General features: G+C 38.7%; 2 protein-coding genes across 2 annotated transcripts in view; both read left to right on the plus strand.

The window, feature by feature from the left end:
- Positions 1-8,304, plus strand: part of jph3b (junctophilin 3b) — a gene marked incomplete at both ends in the record, with an annotated part of 51,476 nt that extends 43,172 nt beyond the window's left edge. Inside the window, one exon of the mRNA XM_080475867.1 lies at positions 8,224-8,304. Within this exon, the coding sequence (XP_080331993.1) occupies positions 8,224-8,304 (81 nt within the window). The remainder of the gene's footprint in view (positions 1-8,223) is intronic.
- Positions 8,305-15,790: 7,486 nt separating this feature from the next.
- zcchc14 (zinc finger, CCHC domain containing 14) overlaps positions 15,791-18,729 on the plus strand; it is a 31,109-nt gene continuing 28,170 nt past the window's right edge. Inside the window, exon 1 of the mRNA XM_080475469.1 lies at positions 15,791-16,979. Within this exon, the coding sequence (XP_080331595.1) occupies positions 16,485-16,979 (495 nt within the window). The 5' untranslated portion in view covers positions 15,791-16,484. The remainder of the gene's footprint in view (positions 16,980-18,729) is intronic.

An 18,729-nucleotide genomic window follows, 5' to 3' on the forward strand; every position in this document is an offset into this window, starting at 1 on the left:
AGCAAACATTAATGACACAGCAAAAGGTTCCTCCTGCTTCCATTATAGCATCAGACCTCTGAACCAGAATAGCACGGTAGCACCTCTGTGTCCACTGGCAGACATCAGACAGTCACCATGGAACACACAAACCAGTCCCTGTGCGTCCCATCGGCTCGTATTTACAGGAACATGCATCCCCAGATGACCAAGCTTTTCGTGGCCCACGATAACAATGTCATGTAGCACGATGCTGAATAGAGCTACAAAGCGAGAACGTGGCTTTGCAGATACTTTAGATTAGAAAATTTTAAACTAGTCATTATATGTGATAGTTGAAGATTTTAGAGTTAAAACCAAAATGAGAGAAAAATTAATTAATTATTAATATCAACTTCCAGTTTTTGGGTTCTTATTTTTCATAATTGTAATATATATTTTTTTTTTCTTCATTGTTTTTCTTTCAAACTCATTTCCCCTGAACTTAACCTTCCATCTACCATAAACACAGGTGACTATAAATATTGTATTGTGAATCTTGGATGAATTAACCATGAATGGCAAAGCACAGAAATAAAATTACATTCGAATAGAAGGAGTTGATCCGCAGAAAACGTAGCCTCCAAGACGAAATATACCGTGGATTTTCATTGATGGCCACGAGCTTTTGGGAATTGTTGTGAAAAAAAAGTTGCTTTTTGGCACTTCGGAAGATTTTATTTAAGTTATCATCTCGGTTTGTTATTCATTTGTTTGAATTTTTTAACATGTCAATGACTCCATCTGTCTGTGGACTGGGTTTTAGATTGTAAAGTAAAACCTGAAAAGGTAATACAAGATTTTCTTTTTTCAAATAAATCACAATAAGGTTATTCAATACTCTCAAAAACTCACAAACAGTATCCTAATTTAACAAAATACGTAATCCTGTCATAAACAATTTTAATATTTTTACAATTCAATATGTATTTTGAGTTGTAAGTAGTGGTAGATTTGTTTGGGTAAAATGATGCAGGATTTCATTAAATATATTGTAAAGTTGTTGCAATGGAAAGCAGTTGTTTTAAAAAGTGCAATGATTTTTGAATGGTATTTCACAGCAACTACAGTTGAATTGAAATAACGAATGGTTGCACCAACCAATATGTTGGTGTTTTCAACATAAAACAACATACGTGACACAAACTGTAAAGAGTATCCCCAAACTTTCCTAATCCACAACCTCCCTCTACAAATGTTTTATTTTTAATGATACTCTGAAGTCAATAAGCTAAAGAGCAGCCCTGTGGAACTGTTTTGTTTTTCGGGGGCTAAAATATGATTGGCTTGCTTCAGTTTGCAGTTGCCAATAATGATGACCTCTTTGGACCACACAGGTGGACAGTAGTCAATCATTAACACACCCAAACCTGGCACATAACATAGTGTAAACTCTTACTGACATAAAAACATTGGCATGAGAAATTAACTAGATCATACCTTTCTTCACTGGGTGACACTGGGAATATATACCCATGTAAAGTCTAAATATCGGTGGTCTCAGTAGGGAGCCTTGGGGCATCCCACAGACAAATAATACAGGGGGGTGTAACTAATACTGGAAGTTGACGCAGACTTGATCAGTGTTAGTTGAGAAGACTAATAATAAAGGCATGAAAGATGAGTCAGTCCAGTGGGTATATACTGAGGTTTGTCTGCCTGTGATCATCATGTGAAGTTTTTGAACAAAATTAAGTTGAAAATGTTTGATTGCATCAGAAACATGGACACAGCGAAGCTGTAGTGGGTTTGACTATGATCTATATTTAAGATTCACGTCCAGACCAATTTTGCTTCTGCAGGGCGAAAAATGTTGGAGCTGTTAAATTATCTATGTTATGAGAAATCTAAGCTGGATTGCAACACATAGCATTCGAGCAGTGGCTTCAACTCAATAACAAAGACAATGTTGCTCAAACATCAAGTAATAATGTGATTAAAAAGAAATAAGGACAGATTTCAGAGTCTCTGCCAGACTAAAAAGACTTAAGCCAACTTTAAACTGTGCCATAGAGCCTCACACACACAGTGCTTGTAGTTTAACAATAATAAAAATAGCATACTGTAGTGTATCTGATAAGGATCGTTTTTTCTATGTCTTTGCTTTGCAGCGATAAATAGCCAGAAATAAACTTATGTCCAGTTCTCTTGTTCATGTTCAAATTCAGCAAATATAAAAAACGACTGCATTTTAGATTTAACTCTAAATCAACTCAATGGCAGTTCATAAAGAGGCAAAACAGAAAGAAAATAGTCTCACATCACAGTGCAAACACATTTCAAACCTATAAATTAATGCTAAGCATTACAATACATTTTACACCCCAAGAGTAATACAAAATAATGAAAACTTCAAACACTTTTATTCAAATCTCCCAATTTTATGTTATTTTTTTTTCCAAAAGTTTCCAAATTAACTGACAACTCATATTGAAACAAGAAAAATTTTAAATGAAATGATAATTTATTAATAATAGTTCTTCTCATTGTTTTTTATTCATTTTAATTTAAAATAACACACACACACACACACACACACACACACACACACACACACACACACACACACACACACACACACACACACACACACACACACACACACACACACACACACACACACACACACACAAAATAGAAATTTATATATATATATATACCTTGGCTATTTCTTGCCTTAATATGCTGCTATTCCCTACTTTTATTGAAACACAAAACTATAAATGTTTAAATCTTTAATAAATCGATGTTTAGTATGTTTCTTAACTCTGCCAAACCATCACCGTATATTCCGGTAATAGCCTCGATCTGAATTTATGGTAGGAAATGTTATCCAGCTGGGAACTTTCTACTGGGATGTGATGTCACTTTTCAATGACATTCATCTATCTATTTGAGAAAAGGGTAGTTAAATGATATCCTCCGTAATGAATAAACGTTTTTACAGTTAACATCATATAACACATAACGTCATTAATACATAATAAATATTAACATAACATTAGATTAAATTATAAAAGGTGTTTGTTGCAGAGAAGGTGGCTGGTGGAGAGATGAGACTGCATTTTGTTATTAATAACTCAATGTGGACCATAGTCGTAGTAATAGTAGTAGTAGTAGGAGTAGTAGTAGTAGTAGTAGTAGTAGTTTTAGTAGTAGAGGGAAAGAATCCTGAATGTGTTTTGCACAAGCTTTGCTGTGATGATACTTAACTTCATCTGTTTCCTCTCAGGAGTGCGGGGCTCTGTGCTTTGTGCATTTCCAGGATTACACATGAGGAGAATTGAGAGTAAACACACCCTGTTGATGTGTTTTGAATAGAGAATCAAGCTTAATAAACAGGAAATTAGAAGTTCATGGAGCAAAATCACTGATGCACACTTTAAAACGGAAGAAATAATATAAAATGCAGATTTACTGGCAGACTTCCAAGCCATCAATCCACCTTCTTCATCTACTTTATTCAACACGGGGTTTCGGGGCGCTGGAGTCGTTCCCAGAAAAAAGCAGGTCACACCCTCGACATGGCACCAGTCCATCACAGGGAAACAAAGACAGCAACACAATGGACAACAATAAATTCACAACTACAAATGATTTCAACTTTCCAATTGCTCACATTAAACATTCATCTCCTCAAACATGAATACATGGAGAAACTGCACAGAAAGACCCCAAACAAACGTCTTCTCAAACCGCAAACTGAGAAAGACACAGTGACTTGCAAATATTCACACTTACAAGTGATTTATCGTACTAATGGATGCAAAGGGAGAACATGCAAACTCTGCATTGAAAATGCTCCAATCCTAGAATTGAAACAGGGTCATCTAAGCTTTAAGGCTATTAACACTTTACATATAGTATGTTTAACACGCACAACTCAAACTGACAAGTTGCTTCACAATTAATGTACAGACATGAAAGATGCTTCGCATGTCTGTGATTAATCAAGAGAAAATGTGCGTTTTCCAGAATATCCAGCGAAAGGCATATCTCGCCGCTCAGATCTGACAGTTTCCGTGTAATTCGCTAATTAAAAATACTAATTGTGAATGATTATGCCTCAGCACAAATGAAATAATTACACTGAGAGATAATCTAATTATGTCGTGATCACTGAACCACTTTTAAAAAGTGGAAACACTAGAGGGGGAATACCCTGTAAATAGAGCAAGAGAATAAGAAAACATGAGTAAATAAAGGTTAAAAAGGCAGACAATTAGATAAAATCATCCACCTGCGGTCTGGTAATTGCCTGTGACACAGATCTGAGATAAGCCCATTGCTGTGGTGATCAGCAGAAACCTCGTTAGCGGCCACTCTGGACAGATTCATCTACAACAATGTTGCTCTAATGCAGCTTAATAATCATGTGTAGTGTTACACAGAGTCCCATTTTCCCTCTCCCACAGCAGCCGTCTTGAAAATAATTTTAGAGGTAATCTTAATTAAAACCATAGCTCTTCTGTGGGTCTCTCTATTTTGGTAAATCCTCTATTAAGATCAAAACATCCTCCATGGAAATACCAGAAGAAGAAAAAAGAGGGTTCATATTGATGAATGTGCAAGGTGCTGTTGTGGATAGCTCTCACGGGTTCGACTCCAGGCTTAGCGTTTTGGGTTTTTTCTGTGCGCAGATTTTCAAATTTCTCCTGCAGTCCTACAATGTGTATATAAAGTGAACTTTTGTCTTTAAAGTTATTGTGACTCTATCTATGTTTCTGTGTTGGACTGTCCACCTGTCCAGGCTTTAACCTGCTTTCACAAAGAGGTACTAGAGCTTGAAATGAATAAAGCTTGATGGGTCAAGGGTGGGAAATTTGGCTCCTGATTTTAGGTGAAAATTCAAGATGAAATACTGTTGTTTGGCATTGCAATAGCAATATGAATTGCTAAATTCAAACACTTAAGTTGATGATGTTGATGTGTTTGTGCAAAAGAATGCCAACGCACTCTTTGTCCGTGAGTCGAATGGCACTTTTAAAAAAATTGTTAATTGCACAATTTTTGGGAAGTAATGGTTTGCTACTAGTGCTCATGCTAGTTTTTGGTTGAATGCCAGATTTCATAATCTACTTCTTATTATAACATTTATTCGTTCTTGATTTCTTTTCAAAAATGATCCTGCATCTATCATCCATTTTATTACACTCACTTCTGATCCACACTGATGTATTTGTTGATAAAAACTTTTAGTTAGACGCCTTTGACTCAATCCGACATCCCTGGTTCAATTCCAGGCTTGGGGGTGTCTATATGTAGATTCTCCATGTTCTCATTGTGTAATCATGGATTCTCTGCAGGCACGCTGGTTTTTTCCCCAAAGTCCAAAAACATGTGTGTTACACAAATGGTCCCTAAATTGTCATTAGGTATAAATGAAAGTGTACAGTATGTGGACGAACTTAGGATCGGCTCGAGCCCCACATGTTAGATGACGCCATATAGAAGCAGAAAGGATATATGGATAAATGTAAAGTAGTAAATGTGCTCCAGTTCACTTTCAACATATTTGCCTGCAGCAGGACAGGTGGTCAGAAAGTCGGGCCTTCACCCACTCGACCCCGTTTGTCAGCAAACATCTGCTGAAGTGTCATCGAGCAAGATTTTTGTCCCTCCTCCCTCCTCATCCCGTTATATGAAGTGCAGCTGAAAATGGCTCTTGACCTCACTCTGTTAAAGAGGAAAGGTTTCTCTGTTCAGTCAACACAAAGACATTTTGTTTCATTTCAGGCCCTTTTTATTCAACATGGAAAATGATAAGATATTCGGTCATGTGAACGTAGTTGAGTAAACATTTTCTCCATCTTTAGGTTCTATGAGACGACAAAAGTTGTGAATAAGGTTAAAAGTGATGTATTCTGAAAGAAACTTCTGCAGATACATACTGAGAAAAGTAGGGTAAAGTTAGTTACCATAGTAAGATAAGAATGAGAGAGGACAGACACAGAGAGCAACAAACAAGATGATATCTGACAGAAAGTTAATCCACACTGCAGAGTTAATGAAATCCTGCTGCAAGGTACAGAAAGGAGAAAAACACACAGAGTGACATGTAATGGCATGTGACATGTGAACGTATGAGAAGTGAGAGAGCTCACAGTGTATCAGCTCAGTGTATCAAAGAAGATTGCCGCAGTCTAAACCTAGAGCAGCTTAACTAGAAAATACTGCAGGGTGACCTGAGCCAGCCCTAACTTGATTAAATCGAACAGTTTTGAGCATAATTTTGGATAAGATAGAAATTAGATCAGAAAAACTCTAAATAGGTGTGTTTCTTGGTGTTAGCGCTGTGATGGATTCTTCAGGTTGTTTTTTCCAAAGAGGCTCCGGACCTCAGCAGCCTTAATCCGCACAAAGCAGGTACAGAAGATGGATGGATAGACGCATCCAACAAGATTAGTTTAAGTGGAACTATAGTCCGTTACCAACATGTATTCGACACAGGAGCATGCTGCTGGTTCAACCGTTGCATCTCCAGAGTGTTGCAGTATTTAAACTGCTTGAGTTCATCTGCACATTTTGTTTTTTAAGCTTTGATAAACCTCAAGAGATGCATCATCGTTCAGGGGCGGTTGAAAGAGCCTCCTCCGTCTGAGGTGACAGATAGCAGAATTCACCTGACAGCAGCCTGGTGATTGATGCGCTTGCAGTTATGCAAGGGGCACTGATCCAGTGAATGTGATATAATATGTGTGAAACTGTTTCTAAAGCATTAAAAAACAAAAGGATTTTCACAAATGTTGAAAAACTGAGGAGAATCATTGACCTTTATGTTGAAAACAGCAGTTTGATCACATTTACTGATACATAAGTGACGAGCTTTGCTTAATTTGAAAGTGTACATGCTGGAATGTATACCCAACAGCCATAACATTATGACCAAAGATTGTGTGGGTTCCATTTTTAGTTGCCTATAAAACCCTGTTACAATAAGGCAAAGACTTTGCTAGACCTCTAAAGATGTGTTCTTGCATCTGATACCCAGATCCTTTGAGTGCTAAAACTTTTGTTGTGGATTCAAACTTTGAGTCAACACTTCAAACTGCCATTCGAGCCATTATGTCTATGTGGCCGGGTGAATTATTCTTCTGAAAGAGGGCTTTTCCATTCTTTGCCCTTTCCATTAAAGGAATAAATAAATAAATTATTTGTTTAAATTAATAAATCCCGTAAAAATTATTATTATTATTATTATTATCATTATTATTATTATTATTATTATTATTAATAATAATAATAATATGCCAAAAACCTGTCTAAAATGCATTTTAAATATACTTAAAACTGATCATAACTAATTAGTCTAAAATTAGATGTATTTGAAACTATTAAACTGTCTAATAACTACACTGAAATATATTTAAAACAAGTCAAAACTATTATGGAATAACAATGATAATAAAATACGTCAATATACTTATATTTTGAATATTATAGAACTATTCTAAACTGTCCTCAAAAAACCACAACAAAAAAAAGTTCAAAATATGAACCAAAAAAATATTGACGACAGGATGACAAAAATGCCTGCAGTTTAAAGTGAACTTTAAAGCAGGGAATACATACTCTAAAATATATCTTTTAACAAAGTCTGAAACAAATCTGAAATATACTGAAAATATATTTGGGATGTATTGTATTAAAAACAGGCACACCTTGTCAATGACATGACAAACACTAGTCCAAAACCAGTTTAAACAGTACTGAAAGCCAGTCGCTAAGTAGTCTGAAATACATGTATTAAACACCAGTCCAAAATTTGTTTAAAATATACTAAACATTAGTCCATAACTAGTCTGAAACTCTTATACAATAGTAATTTGTCCTGGTTTGTAGCAGGATCATGGTTTACCCAGCAGAACATTTCCCAAGGCATCACACTGCCTTCACTGGCTCGCCTTTCTCCCATAATGCACTCTGGCACCATGTGTTCCTCACATTCTGTGTGATATATCCCACCTACTAACAGGTACCACAATATAAAGATGATCAGTGTTATCCCCTTCATAATATTATGTGTGTGTGTGTGCATATTTGTATGCATTATGCAGAGCTGGATGTACTTTACGTATGAAAACAGCCTGGTGTGTGTGTGTGTGTGTGTGTGTGTGTGTGTGTGTGTGTGTGTGTGTGTGTGTGTGTGTGTGTGTGTGTGTCCTTAATATTGACACTTTCCTTCTCTCTCTGTCTCCCACGCAGGCCTACAGCTCCATCCTGGTTGTTATGGTGATTCTGCTCAACATTGGAGTGGCTATTTTGTTTATCCACTTTTTTATTTAAGGACAGCAATGCTTTCAGAGTCAGCCTATCTATGCTACAACAACTATCAATTCATATGAGTATTACGGCCAATCCGCTGCCCCTTCTTGTTCCCGGCGGGACGACCATGACCCGGCTGCGGGAGGACGTTTAGGGGTCCACCGGCATTGGGGCCGAGCTTCGGCCCAGAAGGGGATCCGGAAGAGTGAGGCCCAAAGAAGTGGATGCAACCACGGGTGGACCCGTCCGGGCTCCCCTGGACTGCGTGGAGATATTAAAGTTCAGAGACTTGACTCATGTGAGCTCCGGTCGCTCACACGTGTGCAGACAGGACTGTCGAGTCAGACTTTTACATCTTCAAATCATAGTTTTCAACAGATTTGTAAACTTATAATTTATTTAATAACATTTTCTCTCTCATGTACAACACGTTGATGGATATATTCTTTATTTTATAACCCTCCGGCCCTCTTTATAAAGCTCCTGCCTTGTTTTTGGTTACTCCGCCTGCTTGTGTTGTTACAGATAGCCTCTGGAGTGTGTTTGGCTCTCAGCCCGCACACACACACACACACACACACACATTCACACACTCATTTCTTCATCTGCACTTTATTCATTTTTGCTTTGTCACTTTATGCAGAGAAGATTGTACAAAGTGCATGTTTACATCTGGAGGTCACGTCAGAAAGGATTTATTTTAGTTAGTGTGTTAAACTTCAATCGAGCATTGTTTGTACTTTCTGAGATATGGCTAATTTCAAGAACAAAGTAGCGATAATCTGCAAAACAAACTAACAAAATCCTAAAGCGAAACCAGCTCTCCAAGCTGGAATGTGCCGATAAATCCATGACAATATGATGGCACCCCTTTCCTCTCAACATGTCCTGAATCCCTCTAACTGCCCCCCTACTTATTGTCTGACATATTGTCATAGTGTAGGTGGGTGTAGTGTAGTGTAGTGTATTGTCTCAGGGTGGGGCAGATTGGGGGAAAGAAACGAGACAGTGATAAGTGAAATAATCTCGAACCTACTTTCGAAGGTAAATATGTCACTCGGTCCCAGTCTACACTTTTCCTTACCAAATTAAAAAAATATATTTTACAGTAAAGAGCTTCTGCTGTCTCGGGGCCCCAGAGTGTCTCCTTAGTTGTCATATAATTGGATATTTTCCATATTAACACTCTAATAAATATTTAACTTCTTCTTTTGCAAGTATGCATTAAAAATGTGGAAGTATTTTCAGGGGTCAGAGTTTCTGGACCATCCGTTCTTTTAAAATAGAGAATTGTCCCTCTAGTATATCACTAAAAGATATTTCTATATATATTTTTTTACATGTATAATTATAAGAAAAGTGAAACCACTTGTAACTGTAATCCACCCCCCTTATTTCATTGTGGATCAGTAGAAATGTCTCAGATTGGAGATATTTTCTGCGAAGTAACTTGTATAAAGATATTCACTTCAAACAACTTTTGTTTTCAACAAAATTAGAGGTGAACACTCGGACTGACAATATATTTCATTTATTTCTTCTGCTTAGAATAACTATAAATTTACTTAATAAGCACCAAGTCGGTAAAATCCCATCGTATTCACCGATCAATTAGCCTGTATACAAACCAGTAATAGAGATTACGTTCATATGATTCACAGCAGTCAGTGGTCCCGGCTGAAAATTACTTGAGAGGGCTTCAGGAATCTCTAAACTTGTAATGTACAGTAATTACAGTCGTAGAAAAATGATGAAGATCAATAAATGTGATTGTAGATCTACAAATTTGCAAACATGCAATTTGGGTGAAAACTGTCCTGAGGTTGGAAATGGATTTGTTTCTAAAAAAAACAAACAAACCTAAAAATATAAAGCACCTATTGAAAGAAGTTTAATGTACAACGACTCTTAAAACGTTCACGTCCCAGAAACCAAACACAGTACTAACTTGAAGTTTTACACAGTGATAGTTGGATGCGTTGACCTTTTTTTTTGAATGTTGAATTAAACAATTCCAGGATAGTCAGACCCCTGATTGACCCTCCAGTATGTGTGCACATGGGCATGTTGCAGAGCTTAGAAGGGCATCTCATGAGGATGCCATCAATGTGCAGACACGTCGAGACACTACTGGCACAGCTGAAATACATATTAATGTACATTTATATCACTTCCTCCCACTCCTGCTGCCTCCACACACTCACCGGCGAGAGGGTGGAGCTTCCTCTGGGGTGGTTTTAAATGCAGATCAGAGGAAGTAGTTAGTGGAAACACCAAAACGAGATCTGCATCACAAAAGAAAAACTGCGTCTCCAACTGCCTCTCTCAAAACTTAACCTGCAGACACCAACAACATCTTTTATACTCCACCTGCAAGATGTCTGAAAATGATTAGTCCCCATCTGTCTTGCTTTTTGTACTGCAAATTGACTTTAGTGCAACAATGCATGCATAGGTACTGTAATATATTTGTTGTGCATTGACTCTAAAAGAAAAACACAGGCTTGAGAAGCACAAGTTGAGTTTTGATGGAGGCAGAGTGTGGAGAACGTGGTTATCCAGGGTGTAATGTAAGCAGAGGAAGCGGGGTTAAATGCAAATTGCAGGAAATCATGAGTTCAAACGTTTAAGTAGTAAAAGAGGGTAAAGTCCAAAGTATGAAACGTGGACTAAAGTACTAAAGTTTGTTTCGCAAGAACTTCTAAACTTCAAATTGTGGCAAACTCATTCAACAAGGATTTTATGGTTTAACTAATACTCAAGTACTAAATTACTAAATTGACTCCCTTGGAGAAAATGCTTATAAAAAGACCTGAAAAATACTAATCCATTATTACAGTATTGTGAGTATGTAATTCAAAACACTCTCACACTCCCTGTGGACAAATTGCACTCTGGTTATTTTTTATAAATTACACGGACAACAGACATCGACTGTATCAGTTAGGATTTATTATCTTTAAACACTGAGTTAATTTGCATCCATGGAGATGGGAACCCGGAGGTGTTTAGATGGGAAAGTCACATTTCCTGGTCAGGAAGTTTTATGAGAAAAAGATAACAAGTCTGGCCCCTGAAAAGCTGAAGATAAATAAAAATAAACAACATACGGATGAAATTATGAGTTTTTTAAGCTACTTGTACTACATAAGCTCGAAGTATCACACATTTTACTTTGATTAAAATCAAAGCACAAATACAGAAGTGGGAAAGAACCAGCTTTAAAGGAGGGGAAAAAACAACAACAAATGTATTCTGGGAACGATTCCTCTTTTGATTGTACGTGAGAAAGAATGGTTCTCATTCATTTACACAAAACAGTGAGAAACGGTGAGCATTAATAAACAGAATGAAGCTTTTCAGACGTAACCAACGGTGGCTATTGTTTTGTCTTTTGTCCCAAGCCATTTGCTAAAATTGATACTTGAAACAAAACAGACTAATTAGGCTAACTCAATACATACCACACATCGTAGATTTAAAAAAAAAAAAAGGAGAAGAAGAAATTAAATATCAATGCATTATTTAAATCAGAACAAGTCAAACAAACCAAATAGATCAAAACAACCCAGCGCAGAGAGCCAGACCATTTTTGTGGCGTTATTTCCAGATGTTGAACAATGATGTCTATCAGTAATATTTACTATTTAAGCAGCATTTCAATTGTGTGTTTGTGGGCAATGACAATGTTGTTTTTCAATTATCTGCAGTTAATTGTGGCTAACATGTTAGCGGCTTTCTGACAGGTTCACGCTCCCAACTGGGAAATGGGACTTTCCAAACTGGTAATTCTCCACGTTTCCAGCTACATGAATGTACCATTAGCTTCTTGGAGCGCTTGGTTGCGCTACTACTTCCCCAGTTTTAGTTGGCCTTTCCCCCCTTCCTGGTTACACTTGAACATTATTCCGTGTTTCCCGCTTTTGTATCACCATGTTGGTTTGTGTGTGTGTGTGTGTGTGTGTGTGTGTGTGTGTGTGTGTACGGTCATGTTTGACCACGTGACGTGACGCTGGCTGAGCCTGATGCCATCTGTAACAACAACAGGGAGGTTTGCTGTTGTTTTTCTTCTTTCTCTCTGTCAAAGTGTTTCTCAAAGTACAGATTGGAAGTCAAACCTCATTTCAGGTGATTCCCACCCCTCCATGTTGATTCAACAGCTCGGTTCAATGTGCCTGCAACAACGACCAACCCCCCCCCCCCCCCCCCCCCCCCGAGACACAAAACAATACATTATTATTTTTTCTTATGATTTCATGTTGGGTCCCAGACTGAGACGGGTTTATGAAGCTCTTCTGTAATACCATCAGCCCGGTGACAATACCCTACGCCGCCCCTTTAGACCGCAGCATGCTACAGCATGCCAAGCTCTCTCTTTCTATAGTTTCACTCTTTCTTTCTTTCTTTCTTTCTTTCTTTCTTTCTTTCTTTCTTTCTTTCTTTCTATTTTTGGTAATTACTCTGTTTTGTTTTTCAGTTGTGTGGAGAAAAATAATGAAAGTGTTTGAAAGAAACAAAGTCTCAACTCGTGTTTTGTTTTCATCCTTTAGCACGTGCGTGTGTGTGCCTGTATGTGTGTTGCAGCATCCCGTATGATGCAGAGGGAGTGGTACAGTTCAGAGGGAGGGGTGTGTGGTTACCATAGCAACCGGAACCGAAATTTCCTCCGTCAGCGGAGCAGCGTGGCCTGCGTCTGTGTGGGCGGGGCTATACTCTTCAGACCAACGACGGGAAAGACAATGAGATGAGAGAGTACTAACGAAGGAAAACAAAGGTCAGAACATGTCTTATTAGGCTCACGTGAGTTTAAATAAGTTTTCAAGGAGGTATGTTAAGCAGTGTTCCAATTTTAGTTCGACATTTTGTGAATATTTAAGCAACACATCTGTCGGTGATCGCGTTGGTACTTCAGATCATTCAGTGGATACTTGGCGCCCTCTACTGGATAGGAATATGCATTACAATATGTGTGGAAAAGATGCTGTCCTTCAACCAATCCCTCTTTTTTTTTTATATATATATATTTTAGGGTAAAAATGACAGATTTCACATATTTACAATATGCTGTATGTCAGTGGCAAAAATCGTGTCTTGCAATTTCATAAGGATATCCTTTCAAGTATATATTATTACTCACATTAGTAATACGGTTTACCATTTCATATTTACATTTTTGTGGCCATCAGGTTTATTAGTTTAACAGAGAATATCGCTGATTCATATCTATTAATGAATCAAATAAATGCAGTTTAAATGTTATTCCATCAATTATTTATCTGAGATATGTTTTGATTTTAGATATTTCAATACATGTAAATTTTATTGACTCTCGACACAAAAAAAACATTTCTTTTAGTCTACACATAATTTTTGAGTCCAAGCATTAGTCACACTTGAATAATGACTGTCAGTACTCTTTTCATCTGGTTTAGTTGGTTTGATGTCCTATAGGTGCCAAATAATAAAGTTAAATTGGCTGTTAGTAGATGTTAAATGTTTGTACATTAAAGTATACTTCATAGACAGCCAAAATACTATTCACAGACAATAAGCAAACTGTGACAAAAAGTTATTGGTGGAGCAATTTTATGTCAATAATGAGCGGTTCATCTTTTGTTGACACTCACTAAATCTGTTATACATGCATAGCCGATGCAGAGCTGATTGAAAGTGAATGTTCACAGCCGGCTACTGACCAGAGCTGGAGACATTTTCTCTCTCTTTTGTTTATGATGTTCAGACTGGTGGCTGATTGGTCAGCTGTTTGGAGTTTTCGCTAAACAGCAGAGACCTGGCCATCTAGAACAAGGGGTAAAACATATGTTCATGCCAGAAGGTCAAGTGCAGCACGTGAAGTGAGACTGAAAATGAGGGAAACATGTAGGAGCTGCAATTTCATTCAAACTATGTGACACTGACATAGAAGAAGAAATTTGTAGTTGAAAGTGTTTGCTGGAAAGAAAGATGAGGAACTGGCTTGCAGTCATTTTACCGCTGAAATCAACGGCACTATCCTGTAGGGCCATTACTGGCTGCAGTTTTTATATAATTATAACAGCCACAAATGTACCCAGAGAACAGTAAACATTCAAGGTTCTTTAATATGCCTTTCTTTGTAGTTTTGGCCCACTCACTATCTATATGTAAGTAAACAAATGTGTCTCCACTGACTAAAACCCTACTGCCACATGGATCACACAAAATCAGTGTGTGTGTGGTTAAAAGCTCCAGTGGTGTCTCCTATCAGAGGTCGTTTATGTCACCATGTCCGAATGCTTTGAGTCAGTTTGAGACATTGAAGGTCAACAATGTGAGTGGATTTGTATGATTGAAGTAGAATTTAATGATATGAGGGAAGATTCTGTCCCCACAGGTGAGGAAAATTACTCGAGGAGGGGCGAGGAACAGTAGACGGGAACCTGCAAATTACCTTCTGAAAGACAAATAACAATTACAGAAAGACTGAGTGGCAACGTTTTCAACTTAGTCAGAGCTCTGTCAGTGTAAATTCTACATTCAAAAGGGAAATCTAAATCATTTAGTTTTAAGGATTACAGATGCTTTTACACCTGAGTTGACTTCAACAAAAGGTGTTTCTAAAATAAGTTTATTTTGACTGAATAACCAGAATACTACTGTTACATTCCATAAATTGTAGTCAGAGTGAAAGTACAAAATGCTCTTCTCAATAACTACTTCTGAAACACATTAAATTGCATTGTCTATAGAAGTAATTTAATTCAATTTATATATTAAAACATTAATCTAATGTATGTAGTGTATATGATATGAAATTATAAAAAATGTTTTTCAAGATATTTTAAAATCTATAGCTATAGGTCACCATGAAGCTGCTGAAATAAGAAAATTTCCCTGCTGTAAGATTAATAAAGTCTTTTTGTTGTCTATCTTATATGATCTTTTTTTCTTCGTAATATATTGTATAGTATCTTACCTTATTTAATCGTATTGGTCCAGAAAGTGTTTTTCTCACTTGTGAGAACAAAAACAAAGTTTTATAAATTACTTATAGAAGTGTAGGTACCCTATACTTATACTTACTTGCTGTGACTTGGGTATTTGCAATTCCTTACTTGCACGCTGGCAATTGGTTTCCATTTAGAACTTAAAAATATATCACGCTATTAACTTTGTCATCATTATTGGTCCAAAGTAATGAAGACAACAACTTCCATAAGTATAACACTGTGAAAAGTGCGCATTGAGTGCGTATCTGGCACTTTAAATACTTAAAAACTGAGCTGAGATATGTATGAACGCATGAGAAAGAGACGTGAGACAGAAGTGCGGCGGAAACCTGTCCGAGACCAATCAGAAAGCAGCATGTTATGACAGACAGATCTCAAAACCAATCAACAGCGAGTATTCACTGAGTGGGTTTGTCCTGTTGCCAGAGTTGGGATAATGTTCTACACAGCTGTGTTTTTTTTCCTCGTTTTCCGAGACCCGCGGCACAATGCGTCCAGCCTACAAGAATAAACTGCTCCAAACTCATTCATGGACCCTGAACAAATCCTCCGGTGTCATCGCGGAAATGTCTTTCCACGGTCGCGATTGATGAGGTAACGTCTCGGCGAAATGCCGTGATGTTATTTCCAGCGGCTCGCAGCTACACGAGTTTAGTTTTTAAACTTTAAACCTCGGATAAGTTGTGCCAAACCATGAGGAGGACTCCGTCGCTGCAGAAGAAACTCCCGAGGAAAAGCTTGTTGCGGGACAAACCAGCGGGGCGGCTCCGGTCGGAAAGTGTCTCCCGGTGTGACTGAGCGTCTCCTTGAATGGGGCGCAGTTTTTTGATCCTCCCTGTGTTTCTTGCAGCGACTGTTTCTGCGCCGTCAGGGGGTTTGTGGGTCCGACCGGCGGAGGGGGGCTCGGTGGAGGAGCTCGTGCCTGCTGCGCCCCGAACTTAACGCGAACTGGAGCGCTTTGGCTGCATGTGCGGCGACTTTTATTGGCCTGTTGCGCGTGAATCCACAGGACCAACAACAAAGAAAAAGTATATTACACAGCGCAGAGGTGGAAAACCGATGGTTAAGTAAAAGTTGACAGACAGTTGGATCGACAAAGTGGCTAAGGTCTGCGTAATTACGCACGGAGGCGCTCTGTTCGATGCAAAAGTTTGCACTGAAACTGCAGAAGTTTTGCGCGCTTTGACCGTGTGTGCTGGCGGATGCGTAAGGATGGTAGAGAGCCGGAGCTGTGTCCAGAGGGAGGGGGTGTACCGCTGGTTCTCCTCCCTCACCTCAGCCCAGAGAGCCGAGTTTCTGTGCGGCCTGCTGGACCTCTGCGTCCCCATCGAGCTGCGCTTCCTCGGCTCCTGCCTGGAAGACTTGGCCCGCAAGGACTACCACTCGCTGCGGGATGCGGAGATCAAAGCCAACAACCCCGCTGACCTGTCGGGCCTCACCAACATCACGGACGAGGTGGTGCGCAGCAAGCTCCTGGTGTCGCTCGCTCTGCTCGGGTCGGATAACCGGGAAGCCGCGGGAGTCCTGTACCGGACCCTGACGCACATAGACACGGTGATCAATAACTACGGCCTGGCGCTTAACGACGGGAGGACCGAGGAGCAGTTTCTGTTGCTGTTCACCATGGCCTCCAACCACCCGGCCTTCAGCTTCCACCAGAAACAGTTGTTGAGGCAGCAACTTGGCCACATCCAAGAAATCCTACAGGTGAGAGAGAGAGAGAGAGAGAGAGAGAGAGAGAGAGAGAGAGAGAGAGAGAGAGAGAGAGAGAGAGAGAGAGAGAGAGAGAGAACAGATTTGTATTGGATTCAATTTATTGAAATTCCAGTAGAGCAAAAACTCGCAATTTTTCACATGGAAATTGCCGGTTTCCTCACAATTCTTATAGAATATCAGCTAAAATCTCAGTTTTATGAGCTGCAGGACATGTCATTCCATTAAGTGGTCAGAACTCTCACACCATGAAGGACTATGAGTTCGAGTCTTGGCTTGGGGGCACTTTGGATGATTTTTTCCATCAGACCTAAAACATGCATTTTGATATATTTGGTATTACTAAAATCTCTTTATTCGTCCTGTGATTGACTGGTGATCTGTCCAGGCTGACTGCCTTTTATTTCTTAACTGGAATTGGCTCCAGCATCCCAAATAAAGCAGATGGACGTGGTAAAATTAGTGGAAATTTTGATCAATAGGAGTGATAAATTATTTTATTTTGTTTTTGGTCAGTTGCTCTGCACATATTTGATTTGAAAATATGAATATAAAAGTTGAGGCCACCTGTAGTGCCCATCCATCCATCTATCCATAAATCCATCCAATCATCCGTCTACTATACCTAGTTATCAAGTTGTTACAGCAGTTTGATTCAGTCTCAGATGACACTGGATCTATTGTGCTCTGAGCGCTAACCACTCGATTTGCATTGTGTTACAACTGCCAGTGAACACAGCATATTTGTTTCAAAGCATCCTACATTACTCACCACTTTTAGCTCCACGTGTGACCAACAACAAATATAGTGATGAGTGAAAGTTTGTCTGAATGAAAGACAGGAGTCCCAGGTGATTCCCAGGTGTTTGAATGAAGACATGTGAACCTGCCGCAGGCTGCTGTGAATCTTCCTCCCTTTGACAGGACCCTCTGTAAACTTGTAGTTATTCCCGTCTCAGCCCGTCCACCACAGGTGTGAGAGCTCCAACTGCTCAGGGAAGAAAGTAAAGTGTCATTTAGGAGATGAAAGCCACACATTCACATGTTTCCAGATCACCAAATTACAGGTCAGACGCTGTCAATGACAGACTGCCTGTGAACGCCTTGAATCTTAGTTGAGCATTAGTCATTAGTGAACAAGACAAGTACACCTCTGTAGGTGAAAGCTACAAGTGGATGTTTGAAGATGAGATTCTATAGTGTACATGCTCCTTTCAGACAAATCTACAGGCTCGCTGTGAAGCAGAAGACGTCATGCTTCAAAATGCAGGCAAAATAGAATTTTTAATGTTATTATAATATATAATAAAATAAATTTCTACACTGATTTTAGAGTTTTCATCATTTTTTTTTAAATATATATATTTTCATGTGGCAAACTATAATGGACAGTGATGGAAGTATTTGTGATTTGATTTAAATGTGATTTTTTTTCTAAACAAACCAGAAAAGCAAACTACGGGGAAACAATATAGTAGAGCGAACCATTCGACGAATGGTTTTTGAAGGCACACGTAGGACGATGCAGAGACTCTGCATCACGACGGCATCGATGTGACACTGCACCTGGAATTAGGCTTCAAATACAAAAGAAGGACCAGTCAAAAAAGTCATAGGATGTTTCAGGTTTCGACATGTGCAAATCTGATTTTAAAAACTTCAGCATAGGGAAAGTTTCTGGTTCATCTCTGGCACCCCGCTATACAGGGGTGTCTGTAATGACTGTAAAGTAAATAGATTTGTA

This window comes from Lipophrys pholis, assembly GCF_963383615.2.
Source record: "Lipophrys pholis genome assembly, chromosome: 11".
Lineage (NCBI taxonomy): Eukaryota > Metazoa > Chordata > Actinopteri > Blenniiformes > Blenniidae > Lipophrys > Lipophrys pholis.